We start from the raw sequence: 14,995 nt of genomic DNA on the forward strand, positions 1-14,995 counted from the left end.
CCCGCGCCGGGCAGGGCCGCCCCCCGGTGATTTCGGGGCCCCGCAGCCGAAACTCGGCCCCGGCAGGGGGCGCCCCAGTGAGGGAGGGGCTGGGGGCTGGCGGCCCGGAGTGCGCGCGACTGCGCAGGTCACCTCGCTGAGCCGGGGCGCCGGCAACGGCAGCTGCCTCCGACCTGAGCTTTGCGGCTCAGTCCGGCCCGGCGGTTACCAACCGCCGCCGCTGCCCCCGCCCCCTTGACGGAACCCTCGCGAGAACCGAGTGTGCTCGATCGCTCTCGCGATAGCTGAGAGCGCCGGGGCGTTCCCCTTCAGAGAGCAGTGAGCCCGGGTGACGCCATCAGGCCGCGCCGGATGTTCGGGGACTCCGCGGGTCGGCCGGGTGCAGCGGCGTCTGGACCAGCGGGTGAGCGGCCGGGCGGACTGAGGCCTGATCTGCGCCCCTCCCCCTGCCAGGAGCGGCGGTGGAAGTGTCACAGCCCCCCCCCGCCCCGCCCCCCGCGCGGGAGGGGGCAGCGGCTGGCTGCTGCGCTGAGCCTCCCTCGCCCGTGTCTGTCACCGGCCGCGAATTAACCCCACGCGAGGCAGGGGAGGGGCCACGGAAGTGGCGGGTTAGAGCGATCCGCTAACGCCCCCACCTCCCTCCGAAGCCCCCTCTCTCTGCCTCCGTTCCCCGGGGGGGGGGGGTCAGCTGCTCGGTAATCCTCCCCTCCGTCCCGGGAGCGTGAGTCTTTCCTGCAGCTTTCGCGGAGAGCGGAGCCTTCAAGGGAACAGGCACAGGTGGCTGTAAAACGATGGAAATTGGCATGGGCGGGGAAGGTAGAGCAGGTAGCAACTTCCACCTCTGAAACTGGCACGATTGTAAACAGACCGTGCCCCTGTTGCTTTGCGCTATTGCAGGGCTGGCCAACCTGTAGGTCCGGAGCCACTTGCGGCTCTTCAGAAGTTAATATGTGGCTCCTTATATAGGCACCAACTCCGGGGCTGGAGCTACAAGCACCAACTTTCCAATTTGCTGGGGGGAGCTCACTGCTCAACCCCTGGCTCTGCCACAGGCCCTGCCCCCACTCAGTCCCTTCCCACCCTCTCCCCTCAGCCTGCCAGGCCCTCACTCCTTCCCAGAGCCTCCTGACTACTTATCAGGAGCAACTGGAGGTGCTGATCTGCAGGGCTGCTGGCAGGTGGGAGGTGCTGGGGGGGCTGTGACTTATCACTGTGGCTCTGTGGCAATGTACATTGATAAATTCTGGCTCCTTCTCAGGCTCAGGTTGGCCACCTCTGCGCGATTGTCTTGTTTATTACCAAACTAGAATTTCACACTTTTGGGCAAAAGATAGATTAGGCCCCAATCTTGCAACAACTCGCTCAGTGCTTAACTTTATATACTGTTGGTGGATTGAAGTTAGTGGAACTATTACACTAAAAGCATATCATTAGTCACTGCAGGAGCAGGTCCATATTTACTTTCACTTTTGGTGGTTGTTACTAGACAACTACACCTTCAGGGTGTTGTATGCTAGCAAAATTTTGTAAGAATTAGATTGCAATGGAATGTTTTAATATATACAAATGTCTTAAATTTGTAAAACTCTTACAAAAACTTGTTTATCTAAACTATTTGACATGGTTTCTTCTTAATATACAATATGATTTTGTATTAGCTGACTCTTTTTTAGGACTTTTCTGAGTGCATTTACATTTCATATGTCTGGAAGCATTTGTAAAGCATGTCTCTTCTTTCTTGAAAAGGGCATTATTTTGAAGACAATGTCTGGAAGTTTCTACTTTGTAATAGTTGGTCATCATGACAATCCAGTATTTGAAATGGAATTTCTACCTTCTGGAAAAGTGGAGTCCAAGGTTTGTAGATTTTGATAATACTTTGTATATCTATAGCTGTTACTATTTGATGAACGTTCATTACAAACATGAATTATTAAAGTCTCACCACAACCCTGTGAAGTAACTAGTATTGTTACTGTTTGTACAGAAAACTTTTGACAGAGCAGGAGGTAGAACCCATAGCTCCTGACTCTTTCTATGCATTTAACACCAGACCATTCTGTCTCTCCAGAACACATACATTTCTGTATCTTCAGAGATTCTGTTTTAAATCAAGTATGTACAGTTCTACTTATAGTTGCTGCTTGATGTATGTTACATGCTAGCCTGGATTTATCTCACCACCTCCATAGTGCAGCTATATGATGTCATTCACTGTTCTAGAGGATAGTGCGGAGGATTAAGTTTAGAGTTTTACTCTAATCTTTTTTTTTTACTTTTAAATATTAATATTACAGCACAAAGTTAATACCACTGGCTTTAGTTTCTATTTGAATGATAATCCTGTTTATTTTTTTTAAACTGGGTCAGGTCTGAATAAGGCAGTATTTCTCAAACTGGGGTCGCTGCTTGTGTAGGGAACAGGGCCGCCCAGAGGGGGGGGCAAGTGGGGCAATTTGCCCCGGGCTCCGCAGGGGCCCCCAAGAGAACAGCGGAGGCTCCCGCCCCATCACCTTACCGCTGCCTCCGCCCCTCTCCAAGAGCCTCAGCGCATCAAACAGCATCCCCAGACACCGCTGCAGCCTGGCTCCGGTGGGGCCCCTGAGCCCCGCCCCGCTCAGAGCCACGTGGTGAGGGGGCGGGGCTGCGAGCTCCAGGCTGAGCTCAGCTCTCTCCGCTCTGTGTGGAGCTCACAGCCCCGCCCCCTCACCACGCGGCTTGGAGCGGGACGGAGCTCAGGCCGCGCCGGAGACACGTTGCAGCTGTTCAGCGATGCGCTGAGGCTCCGGGTGAGGAGGGAGCCGGGGGTAAGAGGCTGGGGCCGGGGAGGTTGGCTAAGGGGCAGGGAGTCCTGGGGACAGTCAGGGCACAGGGAGGGGGTGGTCAGGGGGCAGGGAATGGGGGGGTTGGATTGTGGGCATTCTGGAGGGTCTGTCAGGACTCAGCGGGGGTGGTGGATAGGGGTCGGGACAGGGAGCAGGGATGGGATCCCGGGATGGTGGTTGGGGGGGTGGGGTCTCTGGGGGACGGTGAGGGGACAAGGAGCAGGATGGGTCAGGGATTCTGAGGGGGGGCGGGCAGTCGGGGGCAGGAAGTGGGTGGGGGTCGGATAAGGGGCAGGGCCAGGCTGTTTGGGAAGCACAGCCTTCCCTATCCTAAAGCTCATTCTGCAGTTTGGGTCTTGCAGATGAGCCAAGCTGTTAGCTTTTCCATTAGGGCTACCATCCCGTTCACTTCTCAAATGCCAAATTATAGTCTATATTTAATTTCAGTGCTATAGGGAGATTCATGTCAGGGGAGGGTGGCTTCATTTAAAATTAGCCACTGGGGGAGGGATCACACAAGAAGAGCACTATCCTTCCCAACCCTACCAAGGGAGACCCACCCCTCCCCCTGCATTCCCTGAGGCTTCAGAGAGGTTAATTCAGTGGTTCTCAAACCTTTCTCCTGGTGACCCCTTTCACATAGCAAACATCTGAGTGTAACCCCCCCCCCCCCCCCAATAAATTGAAAACACATTTTTGTATATCTAACACTATTATAAATGCTGGAGGCAAAGCAGGGTTTGAGGTGGAGGCTGACAGCTCGCGACCCCCAGTAATAACCTCGTGACCTCCTGAGGGGTCCTGACCTCCAGTTTGAGAACCCCTGGATTAATTTAATTTTAGCACCCTGTGTCCATTCACATGCATGTGCTATTTTGAGCATTTCAGTTTTCACAACATGGGCTCATCCCAGATTCTGGAACAAGCTCAAATGCTCAGTTCATGGAGTATGTACATAAGCTATACTAAAGACAAACCCACAGTAACAGTCTTCAATTTGTGAGGGACCCCATGGAGCCAGTCTCTAGGAAACAGATAAATGCCTGGAGGTTAAGTCCATTAATGGCTGTTAGCCAGGATGGGTAAGGAATGGTGTCCGTAGCTTCAGTTTGTCAGAGAGTGGAGATAGATGGCAGGAGATCATTACCTGTTAGGTTCACTCCCTCTGGGGCACTTGGCATTGGCCATTGTCAGTAGACAGGATACTGGGCAGGATGGCCTTTGGTTTGACCCAGTATGGCTGTTCTTATGTTCTAACCTAAATGAACCCAAAGTTATGGAGACAGATATGAGTCAAGGAAGCCAGCAGAGTATCAGAAACCTAGAAAAATCTCTGCCTGGATGGGCTCAGGTGTTTGTTACAAGCTGAGGTGGTTCAAAAGTTTTGGATTTTTTTTTTTAAGCAGAATTTTTTTATTGTTTCTTTAAGCAATCAAACACAGCAAGCAGCAAATATTTGGCCACACACTTCTGAAACCTCAAACCATGTTCAGGTTTTGGCAGACTAATTTCAGCTTTTCAATTAAAAAAAACCACAACAAATTTTGAAGGAAAGCAGACATTGTCCATGATTTTTTTCTGCTTTTTAAAAACCCCTAGTTTTCGATCCAGAAAAAGTTTTGATGGAAAATATTTGTCCCACCCTTTTAATGAGCTTTAGTGCCTTTTAGCACTAGCTGATGCTGAGAACCAGTGATACCTTGTAAAGAAGTTTTCTCAAAACTGGGTTTGTGCCGAGATGTGGAAGGTTTATTTTTCTCAGGGGCGCCTGTGGGGGGGAGCAAGTGGGGCAATTTGCCCTGGGGCCTGCAAGGGCCCCCAGGAGAATATAGTATTGCAATTTTTTTATAGAAGGGGCCCCCAAAATTTCTTTGCCCCAGGCCCCCTGAATTCTCTGGGCGGCCCTGGTAGGGAAAGCCCCTGGCGGGCCGGGCCAGTTTGTTAATCTGCCCCATCTGCAGGTCCAGCCGATTGCAGCTCCCCCTGGCCGCGGTTCGCTGCTCCAGGCCAATGGGAGCTGCTGGAAGCAGCACAGGCCGAGGGACTTACTGGCCACCGCTTTCAGCAGCCCCCATTGGCCTGCAGCAGCGAACCGCAGCCAGTGGGAGCCGCGATCAGCCGGACCTGCGGATGGGGCAGGTAAACAAACTGGCCCGGCCTGCCAGGGGCTTTCCCTACACAAGTGGCAACCCCAGTTTGAGAAACTTTGGAGACCTTATTCCAGTGTATGTGTTAATTGACCTGATTGAATAGCTTTATAAATAAATACAGGTTAGAAAATGTGTACTATAATGGCTCCAATGAGGATAGAACACACGTACCATGATGATGGGTGCATAAAGGGAAAAAAAGCATAGAGTACAGAGGTGAAATGAAAAAGAGGTTTTAATAATGAGTTTAATTTGTATTATTGAATAGCATCTTCAATATATCCTAAAACAGAGCTTTTTAGATGAAATGCATCTGACAATTGAGTAAACTTCATTTTTTGCACTCTAAAATTAAAATGGTTTGAACCAGGCAAGCATAATCTCAGGTCACATTTTAATAATAAGTTATAAACTTATTGAGACTATAATTGCACTACAGTAGAGAGAACCAATGATATTGGTACCTCTTGGCAAATAGCCTCTGCTTCTCGATAAAAACACTTTGCATAGACCAACAAATTCTGCACAGACTTGCAGCCTGTAAAATCTCATTGAGGTAAATGGTTTGCATGGAGTGTATTGTAAATCAGCACAGAATTTGGGTTTGTAAATTCCACGGTTTGTTCTGTTACTCAGTAATGACAAGTAAGTGTAGTTGTAGATAGGTGGTCTGCTGTTAAGTGCAGACCTGCAGATAAGACATTGAGCCAAGGACGCTACTGCCAGTCTCTAGTGGTTGCTAAAGGTTCCATGGCACACTTTCAAAAAACAAGAGATAAGCCCCATATATTGGCCATACTCTTTGTTGTAAAGTAGGGCACTTTCTCCCCTCTGTTTTTTTTTTTCCTCCTCCCACTAGCTGAGAAGGAAGGAAGGATGATACTCTTTGCTTCCAATGAATCTATTTCCATTCCAAATTTTACTCTTCCTATAATATGTGAGGAGATCAGAAAATGGAGAAAACCACGAGGAATGGAGCGGACCTGTGGGTGCAAGAGCAGCATATGAGCAGTATTCCCTCAGTATAGGGTATGCTGGAAGGACAGCCACAGTTTCTAAACTCTTGGACACTTAGGGAATGGTCTTGACCAGTGCTTCTTTTCAGTAAACCTTTTTTTAATATTCTAGGATGAGAGAACTACTGCTAAGCACATAATTGCATTTACTTACATAGTCACTGCACTGTTAGGGATGAATTCTGCTGTGGCATTAAGTGAATGCCATTCCTATTTATCGTAGAGGGAGTTGCACTTATTTACACCTGTGATATTTAATCCTAGGATCTATTGCACAATACTTTCAGTAACATGTACTATATTAAAAACAAAACCCTAGTTGTTCTCTGTTTTCTGATGCCCTGGTGTCTTTCACTTCTGTCACCAAAGTATTGGGAATATATCTTATTATGTTTGTATTTCATTAAATACCATGTTATATCTTGCAGAAGAAAGGTTGAGGGTACAAAATGTAAGAAAATGTACAGCTATTACAGCAGCTGGTAGATTATTCTTATTTAGATTTTACTTGTATGAAATAGCTCATTCTGTTTTCCATATCAGGATGATCATCGTCATCTCAACCAGTTCATAGCTCATGCTGCTCTTGACCTAGTAGACGAGAACATGTGGCTGTCTAACAACATGTACCTGAAGACAGTGGACAAGTTTAATGAATGGTTTGTTTCTGCTTTTGTCACTGCAGGACATATCCTTTCTCTGTATTTATTCACTTTTGCCAGCAAGTGATAAGTTAAATGAAACAATTCTAGAGCAGAACTAATTCTGCTGTTTTTACTGGAAGATAGGTTAGAGATAGTCCGCAACATCTGGATGAAGTTTGTCAGAGGAAGATCACTTCTAAAAAGATGGGACTAAGTGGGAGGGACAGCAATGGATCTTAATTTGGAGGGGGGATGGAGGATTGGGTGGGCAAAAGAAAGACCCTAAGGGCGATTGCCCTGAGCAGAGGAATAAGTTTTATAAAGATAACACCAGGAAAGGAACAATAGAGAGATCTGTTCCTGCCCATACAGTTTTCTGTAATTCCAACCCCTTTTTGAAACCTGCAAATAAGAGGCTTGGCTATAACTATACATGCCTGTTGGTGGTCTCTACACATCCAGTCAAAAAAGGATAGTTTTTTCAGGTCATTTAGATGTACTGACTTGATTTGGATATCAGAAACCAGGTGTTAATTGCCATGTGTGTTGTAAAAATAGTGATTATATTTGTTTGACAATGTATTCTAATTTGAGGTACATGGAAACATTACTTTGTATTTAAAAAAAAATCTCTTCAAAATCTGGATATTCTTTAGAAAATAAAGACTTGAATGAGGGAGTGATACTTTTTGCTCCCAAAAGCATGGGAAGTTTAATTACAGATTGAAATGTAATGCTTCCTACAGTTAATGTGCCTGGAGATACCTCTTTAAATTGTAGCTTCCAAAGAACACTGTCTTGCATATATAAAATTCAGGTGTAAGCATGTGCTGCATTGAGCTGTGAGTGCTTGCCTCAATCAAATACCATGTCCGATTTTTCATTAGTTTTGCAAATTTAGTGTTGGTTATAAAACTACTTGGAGGGAGGGAAGAGCAGAGAGTCACTAACAGTTAATCTTAAATTTTTGGAAGGAAAATTGCTTCCTTAATTGTTCCACATATGAGATTTATTATGCTTCATGATGTAAGACAAGAAGATGGAATTAAAAATTTCTTTAGTGATGTCTACGACTTGTATATAAAGGTAAGAATTATCTTATGATTTTGTGTACAATTTTAAAGTGTGTTCTACCATACACACTTAAGCAATGTCTACATTAGGGAAAATTTCCCACCATTGCCACAGGTGCAGCTGTACTAGAGTTAATTGCACTGGAAGCCCTATCTAGACCCAGCCCCTGTAGCCAGGGTAGTTAACATGTGTCTATTAGACTTACTCTTAGCAGTTTTAATTGACACAGCATTATAAGCAGTTCTAGCCATGGGGAGGCCTTCATTTCTGAGTGAAGTTATTATCACTAAGATTTAGTGATAATTTAGGGGTGAGCCAAAAATGGTGTAAATTGCATCTTCTCAACTCCTGTGGGTGAAATTTAGAGATGATACATTAGAGGTTGAAAGTCTAAGGGAGTTTGTGTGGCTGAATCGATCCTGTATTAACCCCTTACATGCTGTTGTAGTAATCTTTGTATAAAATATTCCTTGTGAGGTATCATTTTACAACTAATAACTGACCAGTAATATGATAAAATGTAAGTACACAATGTGTACTAAGAGTTATGAACATAAGATGAAATTATGACTGTGTGTTTACCAGACAAGTCTGGGGAGAATGTAAATCTGTTCCTCAAAGACAAAGGAAAAGCTGATACCCTCTAACCAGGTTTCATCAAAGTTGATGAGCAGCCACTTGTCAGGTGGCCATTCATTGGCAATGAAGAGGGGCAGGAACAGATCAATCTGCATGTTAGGAAGCAAACCGTAGGGACTCTTTTACCAAAGGGGGACTAGGCTACAAAAGTGAGGGGCAAAACCATCCCCGTGACCTCTCTCTCACACACTCTTTTTCACTTCAGATGACAAAGGAACCAGCCCTTTGACTTTGGGTGGGGGGAGGGTGGTCAACTTTCTAATGTCTGAAAACTGGACTCCTCTGAGGCTCCAGCCCTGCTCTGCCTCTTCCCTTGAGGCCCCTTCCCCTGCTTGCTCCCCTCAACTCCAGTGTGAACAGCCCCAAGGGACTTGCAAACCCCAGCTTCAACAGGCAACCTGGAAGTGCAGATCAGAAGAGCACTACAGCCAGGCAGCCCCACTGGCAAGCTAGGACATGACTCTCCTGCATGTCAGCCTCCACCTCCCTCTGTGTTGCCTGCCCAGTAGCCCTCTTCCCTGCCCATTCAAGCCCTCCCTGCCCCAGAACATAGCTGGGGGAAGCACTGGTGGCGGGGCAGCTCGCATTCATTCTATACCTGCTGGCAGCCCCTAACCCCACTCACAGTGGGCCCCCACACTCTGTCCTCTGCTGCAGCCCTGCAAACCAGGCTCCTCAACGCAGCTGCCCAAGGTGCATGTGTGTTGCCCCAGGAGCCACCACGTCAGGACCAGACAAGAGGCTGTCACTTCCCTCCTACCTGCAGTAACTGGACTTTGTCTCTCATCAGTACATCTGATTACACACTGCCGGATCCCCTTTTTGACTGGACTTTCCAGTCGATAACCAGACACCTGGTTACCCTAGGTGGGGAGGGGGAGGATCCTGTCTTAAGATTTTAGTGAGCGATATTACTGGGAGCGTGTGGTAAGGATTTTACCGTGAGCCAAGTCTACTCTGTTAAATTTTAGCTACTAGGAAGCATTTTATCTTTATTTCTCTTGTAACCATTTGTGACTTCACTATCTTATATTTCTACTTACTTAAAATGTAGCTCTTTGTAGTTAAGCTTTTTATTTTTAATCAAAACTAATCCAGTGTTTAAACTGAACTGTTTAGGTAACTCCAGTTAAAGTAGCAAACAGTTGCATATTGACCCCCCTACAGGGGCAACAAGCCTCTAATATCTGAACTGTCCAGAAGAGGGCTGGACAGTTCAGAACACACATTTTGGGGGAAAATTCAGGACTGGGTGTGTGTTGGGGGTTGCCCTGCAGGTCGTAACTGAGGCTGCTGGCAGCCAGTGTGTGACTGGAGTGTTGCTGGCAGACTGCTGGGGTTAGAGTTGCAGGACTAAGGCTGTGGCTCTACAGACACTCAGGATGCGACCTGCCTACTGTTTGTGAGCAGCCCAGCTTGGGAGCTACAATAGAAAGCATTGTGAGGCACCTACAGTTGCGGGGCAGATGTTGACAGCTCCTCACTGGGCTGGATTGCACCCTGGTTTGTCTAAACTCTTGTAATATACACATGGAGGTGGGAGGCATCAGATGTAAATTACAGCGTCTTAGATTTGCCTCTCAGCTTGGTCAAATTAATATTAAGGTATGGAGAAAAAAACTAATATTTGGGGTCTGATAACTGTCTTTATTTAAACAAATAATACCATGTCTTATTAAAATGGTTCCAGCAGCTGCAATAGTACACTGAGAGGAAGAAAGTCAGCTAAGCCTCAGAGCAATGCTCAATCACTATGGATTTCTGCTTAAAAACTGGTGCTAAGGTTCAATGTAGAGCTTTTAGTAATTTGTTCTCTAAGAGCTGAAGAATATTAATTATTTCTCTGGTATCAGAGGGGTAGCCGTGTTAGTCTGGTTCTGTAGAAGCAGCAAAGAATCCTGTGGCACCTTATAGACTAACAGACGTTTTGCAGCATGAGCTTTCGTGGGTGAATACCCATTTCTTCGGATGCAAATTATTTCTCTGTTTCTTTGTAGTTCAAAACAGTCTGTTTATTGATGAGTCTCTCTCCTTTTTCCTCAGTTTGCAATGAATCCATTCTATGAACCCAATTCTCCTGTTCGATCGAGTGCATTTGACAGAAAAGTGCAATTTCTTGGAAAAAAACATCTTTTAAGCTGAATACTTTAATACACTGTATCTTCATGAATATCTGAACTGTAATTAACTTAAATAACCTGGCATGTTTTCAGCATGTTTGACATCTTTTTGAAGACTTAAGATAAATTAGATGCCCCATAATTTTTTTTCCAGTGACAACTAAAAACCAATTCAGCTTTTGGGGTTATGAGAAATACTATAAAAATCCTTCCAGTTGCCATATGTTAAAGTGTTAAACAGTGGTAGCAATTCAGTTGCTGTATTCCAAAGTTAGAGGCATCAGTGTATCATGGTTGCCTTATCAATGCTGAGATGAAAAGCGGATCTCTTCTGTTTATGGAGCCTGTTGGAAAGAAATCAGATCTAAATGCAAAAAAGCTTGTGTGTATGGGGGGGGGGGGTATATTTCACAATTGTATGACTTAGCACAAAGAAGAGGGAAGTTCTTAATTGTTAGGTCTAAAGGGAGAAATACGTTAACTTAGTAAGATTAAAGCTTGCTATGTTTGTCACAGTCCTTAAATAAGAAACTCTTGCACAGCACAATACCAGACTAATTCCCCCCTCTCCCTGTCATGTGAGCTCACAGAGATGCATCCCAGAATGCAGTGGTTAAAGAAACATCTGGGGCTAGCAATTAAGACCTTGCCATACTATTTTCCAATAAGTCAGCAACTCTCAGCTTTTTTTATAAGATCAAAACTGCTGAACAATGTACTGCATGGTTGATGCAAAAAACCTATACCTGCACATTGTGAAGGAATAAAGAAAATATATAAAAAGATTTACAGACATTCTTCACTAACTTAAGCTATTTCTTTTCAAGACAGCACTTAATCATATACTTAAGTTCTACTGAAGTAAATAGAATTTGAGTGTTGAAGCACCCTCCTGAATAGGGAACTTGAACTATTTTTTAAGGTTGTCTAGGGTGCAAGGCAGAGTTTGGACCATTCTGTTTACTGTTCTGCACTACAAAATAGAGTAACTTTTGAAAACAGGTATCTTTATACTGTCATTCCAAAATATTGAATAATTTTAAAATAGCATAATATAGAAAGCAGATACATAGCTAAATAATGCTAAGATACTTTGGTTCAGTTTACAGTATATGTCCATTATTTTGCATATTATATAAACATTTCTCTTCGCATTAGCTTATTAAATATGTGAAAGACCTCATAAGCGACTGAAGGCCTGGTTGTTTCAGAAACATTTTGCATTGTCCATTTAAATTGGTTATTTAAATTGTTTTAGCTGTATATTTATCCAATCCTCATTTTTTAAGAACTATGCTTATTTCTAAAATGTCCCAGGAACAATGGAAGATATCAAGAGGTCCTGCTGTTTTTTTCAAATAAAATTATTTGACATTGCATGGTGTGAACACTTCAACTGCACATATGACAAATGAGTTGAAAGGAGACCATTTTATGATGTGGTAAAAGATTATTTTTTTTCCCCTTAAGGACATCCTTGCTCCATTGTTACTTATAGACTTGTATAATAAAGCTCTGTGTTTTTGCCAGGCTGCTGTATCACAGTAGATGTAAAAGGTAAAATCTGAAACCAACAGGTAGAGATTCTGAAGACAATTTAATCTTATACTGACTTTTTAAAAAAGTTTAAAGTGGAAAACCAGTCTTGTTTTGATATTGGGAGACTGATTTCTCATTTGGAATATATTTGAAAAACTGTCTTCTCATTATAGGCTGCACCTACTATTTTCTTAGCACATCTTAGTTATAAAGTAATGTTAAACAGTTGGTTTGTTGAACCTATTCTTTTCACTCCAGTCTAAAGTTCCAATGGCAATTATTTCATTCTAACTTATGTACATAGCAGATGGGGAACTGTTTTAGAAGTGATCAACTGTATGAGCTGATTTAATTTCAATTTTAAATTCAGTAGTATTTAGTGTACAGCTACAGTAGGGCTAGTTTGTATATTTGTTTCAGATTTAAAATTCCCTATTCCTTTGTTAAAAAATAAAATACCCCCACATTGTTTGAATGGGGGGCTTTATAGGCCTAAAGAGTTCCTTTGTTTGCTGAGAATTCATGTGTGAGACTATAGGGCTTTTCTTGTGGTATATGGTAGAACCTCAAAGATACAAACACCAGATTTACAGACTCACCAGGCTCCTGGAGGCTATGTGAAACCAGAAGTAACCAATCAGGCAGCAGCAGAGTAAAAAAAAAAAGTAAATACTCTATTATGCCTATATTGCATCTTCAGGATGGGACATCTGGGCTGTCTGTCCCCACCCCTACATGCTTGAGTCAGTGGAACAGCAGTGGGGGTCTGCATTGCTTTCACTGCTGCCCCTGCCAGGAAGGGGACACCTTTTAACCCCTTGATCCTCCTCTCTCCCCCCACCCCACCTGCTGGCAAGAGGACAAGCTTGCAAACTTATACCAGGTTGAGTAAGGAGCTCAGCTGCTGCTGAAACTTGGCCTGGAGTGTAAGCTGCTGAATCAGAGTTGTGAACATTTCAGAGTTACAGACAACCTCCATTCCCACAGTGTCTGTAACTCTGAAGTTCCACTGTAGTTAAATATTTGTTACTTTGTCAAACACACAAACCCTTCCTTTTAGTGCAGGGGCTCTCAAACTGGGAGTTGTGCCCCTCCCATGTAATAACCTTGTGACCCTTTGAGGGGTGCTAAGGTTATTACATGGGAGGGGCACAAGTTGTCAGCCTCCACCCCAAACCCTGCTTTGCCTCCAGCATTTATAATGGTGTTATAAATTAAAAACACCTTTTAATATATTTAAGGGAGGGTCGCACTCAGAGGCTTGCTATGTGAAAGGAGTTACCAGTACAAAAGTTTGAGAACCACTGTTTTAGTGCATTAACATACATACTGAGTACATCCTTGAATGTTAAAAGTGCAAAGTCAGCATGTATCACACTAGGTGCTCATGGGCTTAAGACTGGATGGAGTCCATTGAATAATAGTGTCTGTTGTGGTCACATGTCCTGTACCACTTCATGCTTCCACTCAAAGGCATGAAAGGTAGAGTGCCTGCCTTCCTCCTCCACTTTTCTCTGACTATCTGTGGCAGTGAAGTGGAACCCAGAGGCAGCGGACCTGCTAGTGTTTGCTAATCTTTGTTTTTTCAATGATCTGTTTGAAGATTGTCATTAAAACCTAGTCAAATTAGACTGTCAGAAACTAAATTAGTTCAACTCCCTTGTACCTCAGGATCACATATCTTGCACCAAACACCATGCCTCATGGCAGACTATGCTGTCCAGATTCAGACCCTGTCCATCCTGCTTACAAATGGCCACAGACACTGCCTGAGGGAAAGCCCCTTCCCAAACAGATGATTGGTCATTCCTTTTCCTCTAGAATACAGGATTCTAGAAACACTTATCTCAAACTGCATCAATTAGCAGAGTCTGAGGATTGGTCTGTTCCTGAGGAAGCAGTAACTGCCACACTGGAGCCAAAAAAGTCATCCTTTGCTAGAGCTTCTCAAGCAGACAATCCACACCACTCTGACAAGAGGAAAGGTATAAAAAAGGATAGTGAAAACACCAACAGCAGTAACCTTGTCATTGACCCTGGTACTGATAGACCTGGAGCTTGTGCCCCCAACTCTGAAATTCAGCACACTGAGGCTAGGCCAGATGGAGCAGAAGTCCAGCTCTAAAAATCACTTGGGCTTCTCACAAGGAGGGTTCAAAATAAGTCCTCCACAAAAACCTACAAGCCTTCTACTGCTTCAAGGGCATGCTATGCCAGTGGTCAAGCTTGCATAAGGAAGGAATGGTCAGTGCTAACATTGCTATCTGCCTTACAAGCAGCAGTGCAGAGGATTCAACCCATCACTGTCTTGAGATACATACTGATGTCCCACCTAATACCTCATCCACATTAAGACCATTGTCAGCACCAGTTCCCTTTGCAGAGGTCACACAGTGCTACGACATCACTATTTGACAAAATACTCCTACTCACCTTCACTGAGTTATTTGTTCTTGCCAGCATTGATCAAGGACCCATTTCCCCTGCAATTGGGAGGGGATCCTTTTTCAGAGCTTCATCACAAGCAAAACATGAGTGGAAGCAGGCTAGCTAACCTCAACCCAATCAGTACCCATACATGTAGTCTCTACCATTGCCAGCATTGTACCTTCATGTTTCTCAAAGTATCCCCTCTCACCCATCACAAAAGAGGTAATAACATAGGGCTTGAAGGGACATTCTGGGTCAGAGTCCAGTCCCCTGCTGTTATAGGCAACCCTATCATATAATCCCATTTATAAATGTATTAAGATAAACCTTAAAACTAGTGAGGTTATTTTCCCCTGCTACTTCTATTGAATGGCTGTTCCAAAACCTCACTCCTCTTCTGATTAGCAACCTTCTAACTTTTTCAGCCTAAATCTCACTCATTGTTTGCAGTTTTAGTCAGACCTCCCATGCTAGAAGCAGGTAGCAGTCTCAGAACAGGCCAAAGTGGCACCAGAGGAACCTGGCAATCCCTTTCCCCACCGAGAGAGTCATCTTTGC

At 44.5% G+C, this 14,995-nt stretch overlaps 2 protein-coding genes across 8 annotated transcripts in view; one reads left to right on the forward strand and one right to left on the reverse strand.

The window, feature by feature from the left end:
• OFD1 (OFD1 centriole and centriolar satellite protein) overlaps positions 1-267 on the reverse strand; it is a 60,836-nt gene extending 60,569 nt beyond the window's left edge. For all 5 annotated transcript variants that reach the window (XM_045029672.1, XM_045029587.1, XM_045029277.1 and 2 more), the window contains exon 1: positions 133-267. The gene's annotated coding sequence lies outside the window, so the exon portion shown is untranslated. The remainder of the gene's footprint in view (positions 1-132) is intronic.
• Positions 267-11,847, forward strand: TRAPPC2 (trafficking protein particle complex subunit 2). 3 transcript variants are annotated; one of them, XM_045030524.1, is made up of 5 exons: positions 267-403; positions 1,747-1,857; positions 6,535-6,679; positions 7,636-7,721; positions 10,392-11,847. In XM_045030524.1, the coding sequence occupies exons 2-5, from the start codon at positions 1,765-1,767 to the stop codon at positions 10,488-10,490; spliced, it is 423 nt and encodes a 140-aa protein (XP_044886459.1). In that variant the 5' UTR covers positions 267-403; positions 1,747-1,764; the 3' UTR covers positions 10,491-11,847. The 3 variants fall into 3 exon arrangements, with proteins under 3 accessions (XP_044886459.1, XP_044886530.1, XP_044886611.1); XM_045030595.1 differs by lacking the exon at positions 267-403 and adding an exon at positions 807-825; XM_045030676.1 differs by lacking the exon at positions 267-403 and adding an exon at positions 1,160-1,178.
• The last annotated feature ends 3,148 nt before the right edge of the window (positions 11,848-14,995 follow it).

This window comes from Mauremys mutica, chromosome 1, assembly GCF_020497125.1.
Source record: "Mauremys mutica isolate MM-2020 ecotype Southern chromosome 1, ASM2049712v1, whole genome shotgun sequence".
In the NCBI taxonomy this organism is placed as follows: Eukaryota; Metazoa; Chordata; order Testudines; family Geoemydidae; genus Mauremys; species Mauremys mutica.